Source organism: Channa argus, chromosome 13, assembly GCF_033026475.1.
Source record: "Channa argus isolate prfri chromosome 13, Channa argus male v1.0, whole genome shotgun sequence".
Lineage (NCBI taxonomy): Eukaryota > Metazoa > Chordata > Actinopteri > Anabantiformes > Channidae > Channa > Channa argus.
In genome coordinates this window covers 11,624,576-11,645,809 of record NC_090209.1, presented here as the reverse complement: position 1 = coordinate 11,645,809, position 21,234 = coordinate 11,624,576, and the positions used below count along the sequence as shown (strand labels likewise).

Genomic DNA, 21,234 nt, shown 5'->3' with positions numbered 1-21,234 from the left:
TTTTATGACTCTTATTTCTCTCTTTGTGTCTCGTTCCTTTTTTCTTCATAAAACATACTAGAAAATTGTACAGAAAGAAATCTTGTTCAGTCGCATTAAATATGTTGCACCTTTAAAACTGTATAAAAATGACCACAGAGAGTCATAGTTAACATATTTAAAAGCTTAAACTGCTGCCAGACTACAAGTGTAATCCACATGAACATGGTGGTGAGCACTTGACATTTTTCACACGGGAGTGGTTAGATGATTCATGGTTTGCAGTGTTTTCTGCTGGTAGGTAAAGTATTAAAGTGTGGTGGTCGACCCTTGTGTCATATTAATGGTCTCATTTCTCAGGCATATCAAACCTACAATTAAAATTTTAAAAACCTAATTTGAAAAACTGTCCCGTACTTAGGAAACACAGCATATGCTGTAAATAGAAATTACAATGTAGTATTTAGCTTTTGACGGTAATAGATACAATTTCAGATTCTAGCATGAGACAGGATCCCAAAAAAAGAAAGGAGCTCAAGCTGTCAGAGAAATGTGACGCGTTAAAGCTGACTATAAATACACCCACGCTGTGTTTAAAAGCTGCTGCTCTTATTAAATGTAACACCTATTTCACCATATCTGCAAATCAACACATTCTTGCAGGTGTCTGGAGAAAATAGATGGTACGGTACGGTACGGTAAAGATTAGGAACGTCACCCAGCGGAACTTGCTCTGTCATAGCAATGACAAATATTTACATTTCATTGATTGGCTGTGGAAGACATTTGATCTTCCTTTCCAAAAGAACAGAAAGCCCAACGCAGTAGATCGAGAAATCAGTCAGAGTCAGATACATGCATACAAATCATGACCTTTCTTCATCATAACCACTCTTGCATATAGGTTTTCCCATACAGTCAACCTTAAACTGACTTTAATCTCTCACAGAAGCTATAAATATAGACTCCTGTTAGTGCAATGTTACATTCTCCCACTTAACCCCCGCCCCTTCTCTGTCTGTCACACACTACAGAGCTGCATTGACGTATTGCGTGCTATCTCATTAGGCGATATCATAAAAAGCCTGTTGCCACAGCAACGGTTCCCTGTATTTCCGTGGCAACCAGTCGCCATGACAAGGTGGTGCGCTCCGCCAATGGGAAGTGACGACCAGTGGTGAGCAATGGAACAGCGGGCAGCCAAGAGGAGGAGCAGGATGAGGACAGAGAGTTGGAACAGTCTGACCCCTGCTGGTCACATAGCGGTTGTGGTGGAAACATCCTGACAAATGAACACAGGTCAATTTCAGACTATGTGCAGTAGTGAAGCGTAAAGTATATACAAAGCAATGGACTCACAAGTTTAAGGTCTGTCTTTCCTCGTTTCTTGAGAATATAAAGCACTGCATCGTGAATTGTGACAAACAGCTTGTTCTTTGTGATGGACTCTGAGAAGAAGCCTGCAGTTTCCAGATGCTTCACAACACAGGCTAATATTTAACACACATGGGGACATAAGAACGCACATTGCAATAAGAGATAACCAGATGGAGAGCATTTTATGATTAAAAATATTTACATTTCAGTGACATGTCAGACAGGGAACAATGTGGCACCACTGAGTCAGACCTTGATATTTATAATCTAAACCTTCAGTGCATTGAGTCTGCATTTAGGGAGTTAACTTTGCCTCTGTTTTGTCTCGTGTCCCACTCACCTTGGCAGCCTGCTAAATACACGTCCAAATCAACCTCTCCAAATTCTGTGAAAATCTGTGAGGAAAAGAAAGAATGCGTGTGTTTGGTATTGCCTTGTTACTTTCAGCCTGGACACATATGCTCACTTAACACAATGCCAGATCATTATGTTCACACATACATTTTTCAAGGTTTTCACAGAGACTGTGTCCACAAAGCTGACTGTTGAAATGTCCAAGATAATGCTGTGCGTCCCTCCCCTTCCCTTGTCATCTGGGGGCGATACCTGGTTGATGCTGTCATCACCGTGGCAACCTCTGCCTGAATCTGAGTCCATGATGGTTGAGTCATGTTGGTAGGCGCAGTTTACTTGGCCTATACCAAGGTGGCTCGCAGAGCTCTGGTTAAACTCTGAAACATTCCTTTCTTCATCTTTTAATGTGAATGTTCCATTGGACAGATGTCCAACAACTTGGTCCTGCCAATACTTTAAAAAAGTGATAATAAATATTTTTAATGATATTGATCAAAAATTCATAATTGACTGCTTTCGCGATAATCTAAATGTGACATGTGGGATACAGTACTAGTTTCTTTGACTCCTTTTTTGCTTTTTTTCTCTCTTTGTCTTGTTTACGCTTCAACTCTGTGTCTCGTTTCCTTTTTGCTGTCAACAGCTTCCTGATGTCAATTCCACTCTGTACAAAATGTGCATTATAGATAGAGAAGTGAACATGAGATGAGTGAGAGAGATGATGAAAGCAATTATGGCTGCTGGACATTCTAGAAAGGTATTACATCCCACCATCAAATACAAGCCTGCACATAAATACACACTTACATTCATGGACACATATATAAAATATACACACCTTCTCTTGCAGGGCGTCCAAGTACATCTCAGCATTTGTGTAGTAGACTGTTGTTGATGAACGGAAGATTTTAATTCCAGGAATCTCTTTAGCCTGCAGGAACACATGAAGTAGAAGAGTTCAAAAAACTTGTTTCAAAATTTAATTGTGACACAGCACAGCAATGCCAGCAGGCTAACATAATTACACTGCAACGCTAACCTACAGGTATAATGTGTCTAGGAAGTACTCATAACTTTTAGTTAGTTTTCAAACAATTCAAACAATAACACTTGAACTTAATGCAGACTGCTCCACCTATCCCTCTGTTCTGCTGTACTGTACTGCCAAGAGCTTGGTAGTTGTAATTGAGAAACAACAATAAATGAAAATTTTCAAAAACTTACTAATGAAGAAGGTAATTATCTTAACCTTTAATAATAATCAGCGTAATTTAATATGTTATGTTTTATTAACTGCACAGTAATGACAGCTGTCAAATAAATGTAGTGGAGTTAAAAGTAGAATATTTTAGTCTGAATTGTAGTTGAGTAAAACGTTGAGTAAAACTATTATTAACATAACATAATTCAAAATAGAAATATTCAAGTGCCTTATAACCTCAGTGCAATAATTAGGTGATGTATGTTTTTTTTCTTTGTCACAACTGAATGTTTGCCCTGTGTCTAAGCCTGTTCAGAAACTAACATGCTCTGTCTACAACTGCCTGTTGACCCTGTGGTGGGTAAATATAGCACATACACAAAAATGAGTTAATTTACCCAGTACAGTAACATGGGTAAAAAGTGTTTTGACCCAATGACCCAATGGAGATGTATAAAATGCACCAACAACTTAACGGTACTGGCTAAATTTAACCCATGTACTTTGTTTGAGCTATATTAGCCCAACACTGGGTGAATTTTAAAGTTTTCTAGTGACATGCCATTTGCATGGATAAAAATGTGTATCTCTCAGTGAACCAACCAATTAAATGTATGTGAATAATTATTGTACTGAGCAATATTCATTTGTCGTTAAATGATTGTCACCTCCTGGTAGGTATCTATGTCCAGATACAAGTCGGTGCCTGGCACAAGGCCCAATAGAGAGTAGTGCGGTCTGAAATGTATTAGAATAACAAATCACAGCAAGCTCTGTGAAAATCTAGTCAGAATCTCTACTTATGTTTGGATATACAGTTAGATGTGTAGTTACAGTTGTGATCTGAAGATGACAGTAAGTATGGAGAAACCAACAGCAACAGCCAGACCCACATCCAGGTTGAGCAGGATGGTGCATACGAATGTTACCAGCCACACCATCTAGAGGACAATAAAAAGTCAGTCAGTGGGGAGATGCAAGATTCACCCAGTGCGTCACTCAGCAGAAAGACTAAAAAGGTCAACATACAAGATCAACCTTGTTGGTCCTCCACAGAATAGGAATGTCAGCCAACTGCAGAAACATTCCCTTTAAGTTCACAATCACAATTGCAGCTAAGATGGCCTAAGAAAACGCACAAATTCACATATACCAACAGTATGATTGGTTAATAAACTGTGATTAAGTTAAATGAATGATCATTACAAAGAAATGGTACAAAAAGGAGAATCTTGCCTTCGGGAGGTCTTCAAAGAGAGAACCTATTTTCAAAATCACAATAAGCAACAGGATGGATGAAAAAACTCCAGCAACCTGACAAAAAGCAACAATATGCACACTGTAAAAATGGTCCTAGGTTGAATATAAGACACGTTCTTTTATTTAAATGTATTTCTGCAGCTATGTGTGTGTTTGTTTACTTGTGTCTTGCCCCCTGTGGTCTCCTGGACAAGGGTGCGAGACAGGGAAGCAGTTACAGAGTAACACTGAAAAAATCCGCCAAAAGTGTTACTAAGACCGAGCGCAACCAGCTCCTGGAAGAACAGATAGAGCAAGATGAAGCACCTCTCAGTTTAAACCAATAACTTTTAGACAACCAATCAGATTGTCTTTGATAATAAAAGTGACATTTGATGCCGTTATTATCAGGGCACATGTTTGGCGTTTGTGGTGCACTGGTCATTAATTCTACAGTGGGTATTTATGATTTAGCACCACTTAAAGGTTGTGTGCTCCCTGCTCCTCTCTCTTCAGTGCAGAATGATCCCAGACACATGCTCCAAACATTAGCCTGTGTGCTACAGACACAGTCTATGTACCATATGAAATCTACAGTACTCTTGTGTGTCTGCATGGCCTTGTCACATTATACAATGGGAAATTTAGCTGCGTTATTATTATTTGGACATTTTAGATGCACATGATGTATATAATTACATGCATATTGTTGCCATTTCATTTTGTTTAATCAACTCAGTCATTTCAATACTACTTGTATATAGTAGTATTAATAGTTTATTATGTAACAAAACATTTGTAATAACTTGTTTGTTAAATAATAATTTAATTTGTAACTTAAGCCATTCAGAAAAATTAATTTTACTAAATATTTTCCTCTGACATTGTATTAGAAGTATAAATTATACATTCATTCATCCATTAGCTGTAACTGCTTATTGAGTCCAGGGTAGCTGGGGGCTGGAGACTATCTCAGCTGTCAATGGGTGAGTGGCAGTGTACACCCTGGACAGAGAAAACATGCAAACTCCACACAGAAAGGCTGCAGCCACCTACTGGATTCAAACCAGGTACCTTCTAGCTGTGAGGCAGCAGAGCACTGTGCTGCCCTGAAGTATAAACTAAAAAAAAAAAAAAATGGAGTAAGTAAAGTACAAATAGCTCAAATCTGAGGTTTAGTACAGTATTTCAGTAAACGTACAGCACTATTTATAAGATAAGATTTTAGAAAATTTAACTGAACATGGAATTAAGGTTTAAATGTCACTAATATTTTACTATTGAATGTACTGTGCAGACACGCAAGTTAATCTTTGTTCTTGTCGGGGACGTGACTTAACACAACCTCGTGACCAACTGTGAGTGAGGGATCACAGAGATATGGCCAGAGTGGACTCTTCTGTGTTGGCAGTCAGTCAGTTCACAGTCCACAGTTATTTGTGAGTACCACCATGTGAGTGTGTGTGTCTACATCTCACCTGGTTACTATCCACCTTGTAGCCATGTTTTAGGGCAAATGTTTTGGCAAGGGAAATGCTGATGGTGTAGCTCACTACAGCCACAGCAAAAGCATCACCTACCATCTGTGTGAATAAAGTGGCATCTGGAGTAAAAGGGGCCCTAAGCCTGGAACAAGAGAAAAGATTAATGGTTCAGGTTTTATATCACTTTTACCTTTTACCTGATACTGATTTTGCTGTTATAAGCTGTAGTTTGAAAGAAAAAAACAGTCCTTTTTTTCTTTCCAAAAAAACTAAATTGGAAAACCATGAACATCATATTTCTAGCAAACACAAGAGAGGCTCAGAGTAGCCTTTGTATATAATACAGTAATCTGCTAATATAGCAACTGTTTACACATCCATGTGTTGCTTCCTGGTTACATGCACCACAGCAGCATTTCAAGTAACGAACACACACACACATACACACACACACACACACACACACACACACACACACACACACACACACACACACACACACACACTCACACACACACACACAGAGAGCGAGAGAGAGAGAAATATTGAGAAACGTACCCACTGGGAATCTCTCCAACCACATCAACGCCATATTTACTCTTAAGGCTGCCAAAGTGGGAGATAATTGTTGCTACTATAATCTGGTGACAAAAACAAGTAAACAAAAAATGTTGATTTAGTATAAATCATTCATCTGAGCACATGCAAAGCCGCTTTTGTAAAGTGTAAAGTGTAAAGTAAGGTCAGCAGGCCCAGCAGTGCAGCATGATTACAGTGGTGAAGTGCCCCCTGGTGGACTAGTAAATGAACAAAGCATTTGTGAGAGAAAAAGAAAAGACAGACGAAACAGCAAATGACTCACAAGTATGAGTTCTACGGGGATGGGCAGAGGCAGCTTTTCTCTGTAGTAGGAATTGATTTCTTTGAACACAGTGAGAACAGTGAGCACCACCACGCTGACTACAACCTCTGGTGGTTTAGCCTTAGGAAGCAGTCGGCAAATATCCACCACAGTCTGTGAAAACAAACGACAGGAACAAAGGGAGAAAGCTGGAAATCAACTTAATGCACATATAATGTAGAACGCAAAAAAATGGACAAAGATTATCGGCATCACTATGTGTAAGTGGTGGACAAAATTGTACAAATGTCTCACACAATTGACCTGCAGATAATCTAATACTTGATTTTGTAGAGTTGGTTGCTACATCAATTATTTGGCTTTAGCTTCAGTATCTTAAGCAATATTTTCCACTACATACAGGGTTGCTCTTATGCACACGTTCACATATCATTGCTCAAAATGCTCAAGTCAGTGCTTTTCATCTTTGCTGAAAAGTACATAGTTTTTACAGTAACATATGCTCCCATCCAGACAATGTCTCCTTCAGGGAAGGTCTTGCATATTTCAGCAAGACAATGCTAAATCACATGCTGCATCCATCACAACAGCATGGCTTCACAGGAGAAGAGTCTGGGTGCTGTCCTGCCTGCAGTCCAGACCTTTCACCAATAGGAAACATTTGGTACATCATAAAAAAGAAAAAAAAATGATGGCAACAAAGGCCCAGGACTGTTGAGCAGCTAAAATCCTGCATCAGATTGGGACAACTGTCCTCTCCAGCAGCTGGTCTCCTTACTTCCCCGATGTTTCCAGACAGTTGTTAAAAGAAGAGGGGATGCTACACAATGGTAAAAATAGCCCTGTTCCAACTTTTTTGAGATGTGTTCAAATTCAAAATGAGCTCATATTTTCCATGACCACAATAAAACAGTAAGACCAATTAAAATTTATCATGAAATGATATTTAGATATGTATCCTCCATGGCTTGTATAATCCAACATATCTGAAAATCAAGAATGCAGTGAGCTACACCAAAGTAACACCACAAAAGTGGAACAGGGCTCTTGTGCATGTTTGATACAGTGCTGCAGAAAGCTTTACTGGGAGACCTGGCTACAGAAAGACAGTTACTGTAAAGCCTTCTGCAAGTTTACCCAGCTGCCATAAGTAAGTCAGTTAGCTTCTTGTCTGTATTAAGTAAATTATGTAATATAGGATATACTCACATATATGACAGATAGAGGACCACTGAATCGAGACGGTACAACTCCAAAAATGTACTTTAGCTGGGAGGCACATACTAGAAATGCTGATCCCGTGGTGTAAGCACGAATCAGAGGCTCAGACAGGTAAGTTACCATGACACCAAACCTCACCACACCCAACAGGATCTTGGGAAATAAAAGAGAGAAAAGTGTTGGACCAAAGAAGTGGGACTTGAATTTTAAGGGTTGTTCAACACCTCGATAAAGTCAGAAAAAGTTTTCAATTTGATAGATAAAAACAAAAACACAGACCTGAAAGATTCCTGTCAGGACTGCAAAGGAGCTTGTTATTTGTACTCTGTAGGCATCAAGTGCATCGGTGTTCACCGTTGTCCCATCAGTGCCATTTCCAGTAATGTTTAGGTCCGGTGCCAGCCTTTCCACGACATTCCCAACCATGATGCTGACCACAGCAAACGTACCTGGACACACGCAAGTTGATTCATGTTAATGTCACAATTTCTGTTTTGTTTTGTTGTTCGTTTTTTTTTTTATTCACAACCTTGCATCTACTTTCTCACCTATGGAGATGTGTCTAGACGTGCCAAAGATGAAGTAGATCAATACTGGATAGAAAGATGAATACAGTCCAAAGACAGGACGTAAGCCAGCCAGAGTAGCATATGCCATACCTACAGAAAGAATAGAGAGGAGGTCTGTTTCTAATCCAGAAGACATTCAGTAATAGGCAAGGATAAAACATTATTTGACATTTTGGGAAAGTGCTCATTGCTATTATCTTGGGAGGAGGATTAAAGAGTGGATGCATCATATTCGCACAACCAAACCTTGTGGCAGATGCATGACGGCCACACTGCAGCCAGAGATTACATCCCCCATGAGGTTTCCTCTGATGGGATAGTGAGGCAACCAGCCCAGAACAGGCACCCATCTCAGCAGTATGAGCTTCAGCTTGAAGACTGAACACCTGCAGCAGACATCCCGAATAAAAAAACACTATTCATACCACGTATACATATACGACACTAAAACAATGCAAGCACAGAATTTCACATTCAAATTATTTGCTGGGTGTTAAACTAGGGAAGGTGTTTTTACACTGACCTACACTTTTCATGGAAGAAACAAATCTGCTCTCTTTTATTCAACGTTAACCCTCAAAACCAATGCTATATTTTTAAATTTAGATTATTTGCACATTTTTATATTTTTGCGGAAAAATAAAGAGTCACATTTTTAAATTATGGAATTAACAATCAAATACACAACATGTCTTGAGAATTAAAACATCTGCTATAGTTTTTATCAGCTGGACTTGTAACAGTAAAACAAACTAATAACTTTTATTAGCACAGATTTAGAAACTTGTTACATCACTAGCACAAAGTTTTGTTTCCTTCAGCTGAAATATCAAAATATTACAATATTGTGATAAAAAATATTTGGTCTTAAAATATATCCTGTGTTACTGTAATTGTTTAATGTATCATGTGTCATTAATATTAATGTAAATACTTTTCTCTCTATTTTTCTGTCTTTCTTCTGGGAAAAACAGTGTTATCCAGTGTGGCATTATTGTCACAGGTGCAGCTGATAAAAACTATAGCAGATGTTTTGATTCACAAGCTTTTTTTTTTTTTTACAAATAGAGAAAAAAACAAACATATTTTAAGGTGCCATGACAAAAAATGTGTCTTTGACAGGAGTTCACATGCCTAATTAATAAAAATGGACTCTTTATTCCTCACCGTCTCGTCTGCTCATTCATGGACCACTTGAGTCAGCAGATCGAGGCAAAGTGAACGCCACATAAACAGATACAATTAGAAACACACTGGAAAATATCCACATCCAGACACAAATGACTTCTTCCTCTCAATTTGTGTCTTTGTGTATCTCAGTTTTCATCACCCCAATCTCTCTTTTACCTGAAGGACTCTTTTACTCCTTCACCAGTAGTTGTTTTAGTGATCCGGGTCCTTTTTTGTGCCACTTCATCCAGACGTACATCATCCAGAATCTCTCTCTGCACAACATACTCCCTTTTATCCATGTCTGAATTCAGCAGAGCTCGAGTCTCTTTGAGCTGTTCTTTTCTGCCAGTCACAGGTGTTACAATAAAAGCCAAACACTGAAGTGGGACTGAAGCCTCCTCAGTGTTTTAAACCTTTGGACAGTATTTGGTGCTTTAGCAGATTTTGGACTGTGGGTGTGACTGTTCCCTTCTTGTACGAACCCACACACCTCTGTTCTGCATACACACACCTAAGGTGATGTGTGTTAATGAGTGGGCGTATGCCTGTCGGCCTTGAGTGATTCACTTGTTGAAAACTGTAGCTGGAAACCCAAACTTTGGTAAACATTCTAAACTGTAAGAACTTGTAAAACCTGATGGAGGGACACAAACTGAAACACTGCAACTGGCAAACATTGCTCTATGTAAATGCAGTGCACATGCTAAAACTCACACATGGAGGTAACTATGATGATGTTAACGATAAAACTTTGCTTTATTGTTTTTATTCTTCCATAAAGCAAGCATCCAGTATCTCTCAGTGGAAGTGGAAGTTTATCAGTTATGTCTGTACGCATGCCCCAGAAAAGGCTAAAGCATCTTATCTTTATAGCTGCCTACCTTTCATCATTCATGAGATAAAGTCACCATACTTTCATTGTCAGCAGGAAATTGGCGGGCCATAAAACCTATTTTTTCACCAACCTTTTTTAACAACTTCCTTAAGTATGAGGTATGAGTACGAGGTGGTATCCTATCCTGTCTTATGTCATCTTTTTCCCCATGACTGTTTACAAAACCTGAAATGTCTCTAATCCCCTGATCTCTCAAAGGAAACCAGCACATTTTCTATGTTGAGGTTTTGATGTTTTTGAAATTTCTGAGACTTAGTCTAGTGTGTGGTATGGGGATATAATAATGATACAAGCTTGAAACAAGTAGGTAAAGAAGAATAAACGAATGCAGACGAACATAAAGTAAGTCACGCTGCTACTGATACAGAAATTGTATTTCACTAACTCACATGTTCTTTCTGAGAGTGCCCCCTCCACAGAGCAGGTCAGTGATTGTTTCTTGGCATGACTTACACTGGAAAATAGGTTCTTTGCATTCATGTGATATAATTAATGTTTTACATTTAACATGTTGTTTTTGATGGTTTATGTTTTAATTACTGTATTTTTTTCACTGACGAGGAGAGGCTTATCAAACCCACAGTAAAACACTTTAGGTCATGAACCAGTTGACAGTTTCCTGCAGCGAGGACAATGGTTTCTTTTAGCTGGCATGGTCACTGGCTGAAACCAGTTTTTGTATCTCTTCAGTGTAGCTTCTTTTTGATACCCAGATCTGTTTGTCTGTGCATTTCTGGCCTGAATTTACAGGGTTTGTTCATATTTACATGTACTTGAACATTTACATTCTTATAAATTGAATATAACTTGTTAACTTAATCATCTTTCAATAGTCATATTAGAAAAAGTATTTATTGTAAAACAGTTCAATTTAAATTACATTTTAAACTTAATACAGTACAATGCACTATTTAGTTAGTTATCTCTGTCTGGTTCACTGCATGAAATTATCACAAATCAGCTGATCCTGCTTGTAAATTGCATACAACATATTTTTTCAAATTAAAAGCAGCTCTACATGATACCTCCATTCTCATTTCATTGCTTGGACTCCTGGTTTGCTAACACCTGACTCCAGTTGACGTTTAGTGACATCAGAAGCCTCATATATGTTTAAAAGTTTTTGTTAATAAAGACAATAAAGATAATGACAATTTGTGTTCTATTAGGATAGAAATATTGTGTGTGTTTGGCTAGTCATAAGACTGTAATGATAATAGTGACACTGATTATGCTTATTGGTCTGATTCAATTTTCTGTGTTGAAAAAAGTTGACATACATCATGTTTTTACGTTTTTACATGAGAAATGCTGAAAATGTGTAAGAGGTTTTCAGAGTGTCAGTGCAGCTGTTTCATTATCTCTGATTTTATCTCTCCCTCAATTCCTTCTCATTGTAAGTCTCCAGCAATGTAGTTGCAGGGTTTGAGGTCATGATGCAAAAACATGAAAAGATAATCAAGAAGAGAAATACATAATACCATCCAACTGTGTGCTCTCTACTACAGTAAGTTAGTATCTATTGTACAGTGGGCTCTGTGAATCAGTGTTAATATATGGAAGGAATGATGGTATTTCCATCCTTAGAGAAGTACAGAGACAATAGACAATGTGCAGGATGTGAATTTGTCATCAGGAAGAATAGGCCAGGACAGCAAAGAACAGATAAAGACACAAAGTATGTTTGCTTAATCACTTTTTATACATTTGTTTTTGATTATGATTCATAGAATATATTGAATATTCATACAGAAAGCATTCTGGTTAAATCACATTAAGTATGTTACACCTTTATACAGCTGCACAACTAGAAGTGTGAGGAAGAAATACTCCAAACGAATGTGTTTTTTAACCCTTATATTGTTTACTTATGCAATTACCAATTATTTCAGAATCCCAGATTATTTGTTGTTGTCTGCCCTTGTGTTTTGATTAGAAACATAGTTTTTCTAATATATAGAATGGTGGTGGTAGGGTGGGGGCTCAAGAACAGCCTATGTGGCTGGTTATGTGCCTTCAAGGTTAGCATGGGACAACAGGAAGAGTTGGAACAGTCTGACCTCTGCTGGTTACATCTTGGTGTTGCCAGGAATATCCTAAAAAAAACATTTGGACTGAGTCTATACAGAAATAACAGGTAATAAAAACAAGTGATCTTAGGAGTGAAGTGAATATTCAAAACAATGAACTTACAAGTATGAGGTCCATCTGGCTCCGTTTCTTGAGAACAAAAATCACTGCATCATGAATTGTGACAAACACCTTGCTTTTTGGAATGGCGTCTGAGAAGAAGCCTGCAGTTTCCAGCTGTTTCACAACACAGGCTAGACAAAAAAACAAGCACGGAAATAAGATTCTACGAGAGCGACACAGAACAATGTGGCACCACTGAGTCTGAGATCTAAAACAGTCTGTTTTTGCGATGGTAACTTTGTTTTTCTGGTGTCCTACTCACCTTGGCAACCTGCTAAATAGACGTCCAAATCAACCTCCCCAAATTCTGTGAAAATCTGTAAGAGAAAGTCAGACATCACAGTTTGTTTTCATTTTCTTTATTTAAAACATATGTGGATTGAACTATTAAATTGCATTATTAGATTGACAAGTTAATAATTTATTGTCATTTCTTATTTTTAAATTCACACGTACATTTTTGAAGGTATTCAATGTGACTGTGTCCACAAAGCTGAGTGTTGAAACATCCAGGATGAAGCTGTGTGTCCCTCCCTTGCCATCTGCGATGGGGGGCGATACCTGTGTGATGGTATCAGGGCCTTGGCGAAACTTGTCTGGAACTGAATCGAAGATGTTTGGGTCATGTTGGTAAGCCCAGTTTACTTGGCCTATATCATTGTTGGGGGGAGAGGTCTCTGGCAGGGAAATCTCTGAAATAGTTCCTTGACTCTGTCTTCTCAGTCTTTCATAATAGTCATCGTTGGACTCCTTTAAAGAGAATGGGCCACCAGGCAGATGTCCACCCGATCTCTTCTGCTATGAAGTTAAAACAGTGATAATAAATATTAGTATTGAATTATTACTCAAGAATCATAAATGAATGGTTTCAAGTTATCTGTAAATGGGTCGTTTAGGTTACAGTACTTGTTTCTTTGCCTCCTTTTCTGCCTTCTTTTTCGCATTCTCTTGTTGACGCTTCAGATCTGCTTCTCGTTTCCTCTTTGCTAACAACAGGACCCTGATATCAATTCCACTCTGTGTAAAATGCAGAGCATCAGTAAAAGAAATAGAGTTCTGGACGTTTCAGACAAGCCTGCACACAAATACAACACCTTCTCTTGCAGGGCATCCAAGTACATTTCAGCATTTGTGTAGTAGATAGTTGTGGATGAACGGAAGATTTTAATTCCAGGAATCTCTTTAGCCTGTAGAGACACATGAAGGAGAAGAGTTCAGAAACTCACTTTGGATTTGCGCGTTTGCTTTGTCTAACTCCTCTGGCTATAGTGTGTTTTAATAGAGCAATGCTAACATTCGATGAATGAAAATTGATCTAACCCCCAGGACAAACAGCATGCCGATGCCAACCGTCTAACATACGCACAGCTACAATGCTAACCCACCAATATTTGTTTGGCATGTTCACTATTTTAGATTTATGTGAGAGTATGATAACTACTGTATTGGTAACGAGCACTGAGATAGACAGGAATGGTGTTACAATGAAATGAGCCTGGTCAAACCATAAAGTACACTGGATAAATTCTCTATAATACTGCAGCAGGTTTTATTTAAATACTCTCACCTCCCTGTAGGTCTCTGTGTCCAGATACAAGTCAGTGCCTGCCACATGGCCCAAAAGAGAGTAGTGCGGTCTGAAATTAAAATACATATTTTTTCTATAACATACAACAAGAACAACCTTGCAGCTCTGTGAAAATCTCATGAGAATATTTAATTATATTTGCACATATATTAAATTAATTATTATATTAATTAGTTGTGTGTAGTTACAGTTGTGTTCTGAAGATGACAGTAAGTATGGCAAAGCCAACAGCAAGAGCCAGACCCACATCCAGGTTGAGCACGATAGCACCTATGAACGTTACCATCCACACCAGCTAGAGGGCAGTAAAATTACTGACAGTCAGTGGGGTTAAAAGTGATGTGTGGTTTTTCAACTGAACAGAATGGGTAATAAAGATCTGCACTTACCAAATCAACCTTGTTGGTCCTCCACAGAAAAGGAATGTCAACAAACTGCACAAACATTCCTTTCAAGTTCACGAGCACTACTGCAGCTAAGACAGCCTGAAGAAAACACACAGACACATATTCATGTATACCAAAAGTCTTATTGGTTACTAAATTGTCCTTCAGGAGAAATAATGATCATATGAAATAGATGGAGTTTTACCTTAGGGAGATCTTGAAAAAGAGAACCTATTTTTAAAATCGCAATCAGCATAAGGAGAGATGAAATAATTCCAGCCACCTGTTGAAGCACACACATACACACACACACACACGTTGTAAAATAACCAGTCTTACGCTTATCAAAATAATTAAATGTAATCACAAGTATCTGTGCCGTTTGTGCAAAATGCCAATGTATTTGTTTACTTGTGTCTTGCCCCCTGTGGTCTCCTGGACAAGGCTGCGAGACAGGGCAGCAGTTACAGAGTAACACTGAAAAAAGCCTCCAACGACGTTGCCAATACCGATTGCAAGCAGCTCCTAAAAATAAAAATAAATTAAAACAGCAAGATGAGATACACCTTCTCAGTTTAAAGCAATGAAACTATCATACAGATAGTGACATTAGATTGATTCTAGTAGGATTGTTTTTAGTATACATTAGTATTAAGTCTGTGGTGGATGTATAGTTCTCAAACTCTATGGTCATGCCAGCACATCACACTGAGCGCTGTGCCAAGCACATTTAGGATTGACTTGATTGCCTAAAGCTTGTTGGGTATTCATGATTGCATAGGCCAACACTAATAAGCTGCATCAATTTTATGGGGAAAAAAATAATCTAATTTTTCCAATACAATATTGATACGACCTGCAAAATCTCGCTAGTAGAAAGGTAAAAGTAAATCTTAACAGAATTGTTTATATTTTTCTGAAGATAAATTGTTTGTTACTTGTTATATTGTTGCCTTCTGTTTTAAATGAGTAGGTAAATTAATTTCTATTGCTGTTCCCCCATTGAGATGTTAGACACCCTGGCTGGGTGTTATGCAGTATGAGGAAGTTGGGGGATTTCACATTTGGAAATTGACTTAGAATCACAATACTATATGTTTAAATATAGTTATTGACTTAAATTCATGTTTGTCCAATTCTTAAAGCAGTAACCAAATTTCTGATAAAATGTCTTTTTTTCATTAACACCTTGAAATATCTGACTTTCTAAACAATGCTGTTGAAAATCAGGTGCCTCACAATAAATAAATAATGTGTTCTTTATAGGTCAAAAACAAGACAGGCTAATACTAAATCTAACGTGACACAGATTTAATTTATTCTGTGAAGTTACACATGGCTCTGCTAACAGGTAGTGGAGAATTAGGTATATTGGTATTTGTATCACAGTGTGTGTGTGTGTGTTAACACCTCACCTGGTTGTTATCCACCTTGTAGCCATATCGTCGAGAAAAAGTTTTGCCCAGGGAAATATTAATGGTATAACTCACTATAGCCAAAGCAATAGCACTACCTGCCACCTGTGCATACAAATTGGAATATGGTGCAAAAGGGGCCTGGAACCTGGAGGGGGAGGAAAACATGAACGGTTCAAGTTTGAATCCCTTTCCTGACACAAGCAGATCAACATGCAGTTAATGGTATTAAAGGATAACACAGTTTTAAAAAGTAGACAGAGTTTTAGTCAGAATTAGTCAAAGAAATTGACTAATTGGTTTAATGTGAGAGTCCAGCAGCATCAATTTAAGTCAAAACGTAAAATGGAAAGCATGTGTAACATTTTGGTTTGAGGTAATATATTTTAAAGATATTTTTCACATGCTTCATGCTTAAGCTGGAAAGCACATGAATATTTTAAACTGTTTAGAAACACACCCAACTTTTTTGTAATTTAAAATAATAAAACCCAGAGATGAACATACATAAATAAACTTACCCACTGGGAATCACTCCAACCACAGCTACACCATATTTAGTTATAATTCCAGTGTAGTGAGTAATTATTGTTCCAATTACGACCTGGTTAAAAAAAACAGAAAATAATTTATTATGTCTAGCAAAATGATCAGTTGCCCAGTAACGTGTTATTATTTTCTATTATTTAAAATTTACACACTTAAAATTTACATACACAAACACACACACACACACACACATGTCTATCTATCTATCTATCTATCTATCTATCTATCTATCTATCTATCTATCTATCTATCTATCTATCTCTCTCTCTCTCTCTCTCTCTCTCTCTATATATATATATATATATATATATATATATATATATAGTGTGTGTGTGTGTGTAAATTTTTAATAATACAACAAATACTAATAAATAAATAAACCTATTGTTTAACTGGAAAAAACTTTAAACAGGGACTTACAACTACGAGCTCTATAGGGATGGGCACAACAAGCTTGTTTTTGAAGTAAGCGTTCATTTCTTTGACCGGAATGAGAACAAGAAGCGACAACGCAGTGATGATCACTTCCACAGGCCTAGTCTTGGGCAGCAGTTGGCAAACATTAATGAAGGTCTGTGGATGAAAAAAATGTGGAACTCATGTTAATACACATGTCATGTTCAACACAAAAAAAATGACTGGCTTCAATGTGTGTGTGAGAGACCAGCTGTGAAGAGCTTTAAATAAGAGCAAAAGTTGATTTTATGGAGAGGTTTCCATTGCAATGGAAAATGTAACAAATAACCCTATTTCATTACAATAAATGAAATAATCAAACTCAATAGTAGATGGTGATGAGCCTTTGGAAAGCAGATACTCTAAATCATAGTGTTTCCCAACTCAATGCCGACCTCTGCAGAGAGTTGATTAGCTCCAATGACTGAGAACACACATGGCTGTGCTGGGACAAGATCGCAAGCAAACACGTAATCAGGTGCACTAATCAGATTTTGTACTTTTGGATAGAGCTGGGCAAGCTTTACTCCTATTTCTTTGTGCAAAAGTAATTAAACCAGCTGCTTGCTGTAGCAGACACAGGATTAATATTGATCTAATCTATCCCTCAGCAAGCAGTAATGTAAAGAAAGGCTTAATCACATTGATATTCACAACAAAAGTCTAATGTATGAGCTGTACTGTATGAGCTTCAACAAACTTTTGCTCACTGAAGAGTATAAGTTTGTCCATCTGCTGTAAGTCTATAAATTAGTTTATTTTGTATCCGTAGGTAAATTGAGTAATGCCTGAAATACTCACACGAACAGGTGAGAGAATACCACTGTACAGGGCTGGGGAGACTCCAAAAATGGACTTTAGCTGGGAGATGCAAACTAGAACAGCTGATGCTGTGGTGTAACCGCGAATCATCGGGTCAGACAGATAGTTCACCATGAAACCAAACTTGAACAAACCCAGCAGGATCTTAGGATTGAAAGGAAAAAACAGTAAATATAACTTAAAAGTAGTTTTCAAAATGTTCCATTTGGTCAAAATCGACCCACAAACACACACCTGGTAGATTCCCATAATGATTGTTAGGGCCATTGCTATCTCTACTCTGTATGCGTCCCGATCTGCAGTGTTGACTACAGTTGTCCCATTAGTTCCATTTACAAGAAAGTTGCTGTCTGGTGCCATAACTTGTACTACTTCCCCAACCATGACACTGGTCACAGCAAACGTACCTGGATGCACAAAACAAGAGCACATAGACACATATAATCATGCATTCAGACTTGAGCAACAGATTCATTTATTCACATTGCTGTTACTTTGCTTCCTTTATTAATTACAGCCACGTATGTGGACTTTCTTACCTACGGAGAGGTGTTTGCAAGTGCCAAAGATAACGTAGAGCAGCACCGGGTAGAAGGATGTGTACAGACCATACACAGGGCGTAGGCCAGCCAGAGGAGCATATGCCAAGCCTAGAGAAAAAAAAAAAACATCCTTCACTTAATCCATTTGTAATTCAGTCATAGGTAAATTTAATCTATTATGCTTTTGGACATTTTTTATGTAACTATTTCAAATCTAGAAAATGGTGGGTTTTGCTTTCTTGCCAATAATGAGGCAAGAGAACAGATGCCACTCTCATATCTGTACATTAAATGTGAATTGTAGATTAATATTAAACTAAACACCTTTAAAGTTTGCAAATACAGTAAGATGTATACAAACCCATTGGCAGATGCAGGACAGCTATACTGATACCAGAGATCAAATCACCCAGGATATATTCTTTGAAGGGATACTGAGGCAGCCATTCCAGAACAGGCAAGAATGACAGCAGTATGAGCTTCAGCCTGGACATTGAACATCTACAGCAAAAAAAGGAAAATTCAACTTTGTTATTTTAAAATCTCATGATGTGCATGCTTCTGGATTCAAAACGGTTAACTGTGAATTGAATACCATATGTCAAATGTAAAGGTTCAGAAAAAAAAGTTATTAGGGCCGCGTCCACTTTTATTACTTCATTCAGAATTTTGAAGTTTCAAGACATGTACCTAGAAGATATTTCTATAACATTGCAACTAAAAACAATAATACTCATGTAGAAGCCTGGAACATACTGAAGATAGTACGCTGAAAATACAGAGTTCAGTAAAGATGGTGATAAAGTATCATTTAGGTAAAACAGTTGTGAAATGAACAATATTTGTTTTTTATTTTTAACAAGGTCACTGAAGTACGCTGTGAAAAAACACAATCAAGATCAGACAATTGTTCAGCCTTAAAAACAACTGTAACATCTACTACAGTTTTTGAGAAAAACAGTTCACTAAGTAAATTTTAGTGTCTCTCCTTTACCTGAAGAAGTCTTTAATCTGTTCTCCAATGGTCGGTTTAACGACCCATGTCCCTTTTTGTGCCACTTTATCCAGACGGACATCATCCATAATGTCTCTCTGTACAACATATTCCCTTTTAATTGTGTCCATGTCTGAACAAAAAATTCAGTAGACCTTTGTGAAGCCCGTGCCTCTTTTCCTGGTGGCCGTTGGTAAAGGACAGGTAACAGGTGTCACAGTAAAATACTGCTCTATGAGCGAAGCCTCCTCAGGATTTTATACTCATGGACAGTATTTGGCACTCTAGCAGTTTTTGGACTGTGGGAGTGACCATTCCTTTCTGTACTTAGAACAACCACCGACCCACATGTTTCTGTTCTGCGTACACACAATTAAGATAGCGTGTGTTTATGTGTGGGTATATGCATCTTAGTCTATAGTGGTTGGAAAGTGAAGGTAAAACACATTAAAACACATATGTCTTCAATCTAATCTGTGCAATCAGATTAGGTGTGTTCTCGCCTCAGTGGTCTCTTTGCATTCGTAAGACTTTGCAGATATTAGCAGCTGCCACTATGGAGATCAACCACATGGAATCTCAAATCTAAATCCTTTAAAACAGTGAGGCAGTGGGGGAATGTAAGGTGGTTTGCGTTTCTCTCTCTCTCTCTTACACACACACACACACACACACACACACACACACACACACACACACACACACACACACACAAACAGAGCAAAACATTTAAAAACACTTACACTTTGGTATTTTTATACACATTTATTAATCTTATTCAAAACACAAAAAAATGAATAAAACCTTTTTTAAGCCTATTCAAGTCCAAATCCATGGCATTCTACTGATCAGTTTCTGCAGACATCCAAGTGTGGATGGTCTTAAGTTGATCATATATTTGACTATTTTCAATATTTTAAAATAAATTCACGTTCAGTGAGCCAATAATATGAGTTCATATTTGCCTCTTCCTCTATGGTTAGAATGACCTGTCATTTGCAGTTCAAATTACAACTAAAAATGGCCAAATTAAAAGAGCTTTCCTTAGAACGCATCAATCTATACTTGTCTTGAGAAAGGAAGGTTATTCTCTGCAAGATATAGCCAAGAAATTAAAGATTTCTTAAAAAGGTGCACACTGTTTCGGAAGAAAATGTTGCAGTAGGCCAATATGCACGATGGACTTTAGCTGACTAGAAAAAAGTCTTGAGGACTGATGATTCAAATTCATGAGGTGATTGGATCAAGTCAAACAACATTTGTCAGATGCGGAGCCCATGAAAAGATGTTAGATTGTTGCATAACACCATCAATGAAGCACTGTGGTGAAAACATGATAATCTGGGAATGCTGTGGGGATGGGACAGTGGGCATCTGCAGCATGTACAAGGCATCTTTAATCAACATGGATTCCAATACAGCAATATCCAGCGGCTGCTGAAATACTTACTCAGTAATAGCAATAATTTAATTATTGATCTTTTTCATTTCCAAATATGAGATATAGTGAAATTATGTAGTTCCAATAACACATAGTTGACTGGAGATGGTTAAAAAACATTAAACAGAAACCTTGGAACATAATGGTAAACTTCTCTGCTTCACTATTTTTGTGTGACATGGTTGTTTATTACAATAAATATGGGAAGAGTTTTTTATTTAGAAACAATTCCTCTAAATTATGTAAAAACCCCAATGTGATGTGATGTTCTTCACATTCTTTGAAAAGTAATTCCTGAAAGACAGAGGCCACTGCACAGTTGTGTGTTTGTACAATATTAGCATCAGAATTGTCCAGGCTAAAAAAAGCTTTTGTAAACACAACTGGTTTCCCACATGTGTGCTGACCTCTGCTTTAGCACAAACTGCTCTCCAGAAACTGTGAAAGTATGGCTGTCATTAGTCTTTGTAGGTATTTCGAAGCTACACCTTCTG

At 37.7% G+C, this 21,234-nt stretch overlaps 2 protein-coding genes across 4 annotated transcripts; both read right to left on the bottom strand.

Annotated features, from left to right (window-relative positions):
• LOC137139176 (solute carrier family 26 member 6-like) lies at positions 1–9,931 on the bottom strand. Of its 2 annotated transcripts, none has more exons than XM_067526065.1 (19): positions 9,634–9,931; positions 8,533–8,672; positions 8,266–8,376; positions 7,997–8,166; positions 7,706–7,870; positions 6,497–6,649; positions 6,193–6,275; positions 5,629–5,776; positions 4,333–4,446; positions 4,148–4,225; positions 3,941–4,036; positions 3,746–3,852; positions 3,580–3,649; positions 2,549–2,641; positions 2,264–2,374; positions 1,963–2,163; positions 1,697–1,751; positions 1,339–1,469; positions 1–1,261 (listed from the first exon to the last, which is right to left on the bottom strand). In XM_067526065.1, exons 1-19 carry the CDS (start codon positions 9,756–9,758, stop codon positions 1,235–1,237), a joined length of 2,178 nt encoding a protein of 725 aa, XP_067382166.1. In that variant the 5' UTR covers positions 9,759–9,931; the 3' UTR covers positions 1–1,234. The 2 variants fall into 2 exon arrangements, with proteins under 2 accessions (XP_067382166.1, XP_067382165.1); XM_067526064.1 differs by having other exon boundaries at positions 2–1,261; positions 1,858–2,163; positions 9,634–9,930.
• Positions 9,932–12,037: 2,106 nt separating this feature from the next.
• Positions 12,038–19,541, bottom strand: LOC137139174 (solute carrier family 26 member 6-like). 2 transcript variants are annotated; one of them, XM_067526060.1, is made up of 19 exons: positions 19,300–19,541; positions 18,667–18,806; positions 18,303–18,413; positions 17,998–18,170; positions 17,743–17,907; positions 16,906–17,058; positions 16,458–16,540; positions 15,937–16,084; positions 14,933–15,046; positions 14,727–14,804; positions 14,525–14,620; positions 14,324–14,430; positions 14,115–14,184; positions 13,642–13,734; positions 13,454–13,564; positions 13,004–13,345; positions 12,810–12,864; positions 12,548–12,678; positions 12,038–12,450 (listed from the first exon to the last, which is right to left on the bottom strand). In XM_067526060.1, the coding sequence occupies exons 1-19, from the start codon at positions 19,428–19,430 to the stop codon at positions 12,424–12,426; spliced, it is 2,328 nt and encodes a 775-aa protein (XP_067382161.1). In that variant the 5' UTR covers positions 19,431–19,541; the 3' UTR covers positions 12,038–12,423. The 2 variants fall into 2 exon arrangements, with proteins under 2 accessions (XP_067382161.1, XP_067382162.1); XM_067526061.1 differs by having other exon boundaries at positions 13,004–13,342.
• Positions 19,542–21,234: the final 1,693 nt, after the last annotated feature.

Bases quoted from the DNA above. Each gene is read 5' to 3' on its own strand.
- LOC137139176 (XM_067526064.1), bottom strand. From the start codon at position 9,758: ATGGATAAAAGGGAGTATGTTGTGCAGAGAGAGATTCTGGATGATGTA. The intron at 7,871-7,996 runs GTCTGTGTTTTT...TTATTTCCCAAG, and splicing joins TCCTGACAGGAATCTTTCAG to ATCCTGTTGGGTGTGGTGAG. The intron at 3,650-3,745 runs GTAACTACACAT...AATACATTTCAG, and splicing joins GTCATCTTCAGATCACAACT to ACCGCACTACTCTCTATTGG.
- LOC137139174 (XM_067526060.1), bottom strand. From the start codon at position 19,430: ATGGACACAATTAAAAGGGAATATGTTGTACAGAGAGACATTATGGAT. The intron at 14,431-14,524 runs GTAAGTGCAGAT...ACTGCCCTCTAG, and splicing joins GGACCAACAAGGTTGATTTG to CTGGTGTGGATGGTAACGTT. The intron at 12,679-12,809 runs GTGAGTAGGACA...TTTTTTGTCTAG, and splicing joins CTATTTAGCAGGTTGCCAAG to CCTGTGTTGTGAAACAGCTG.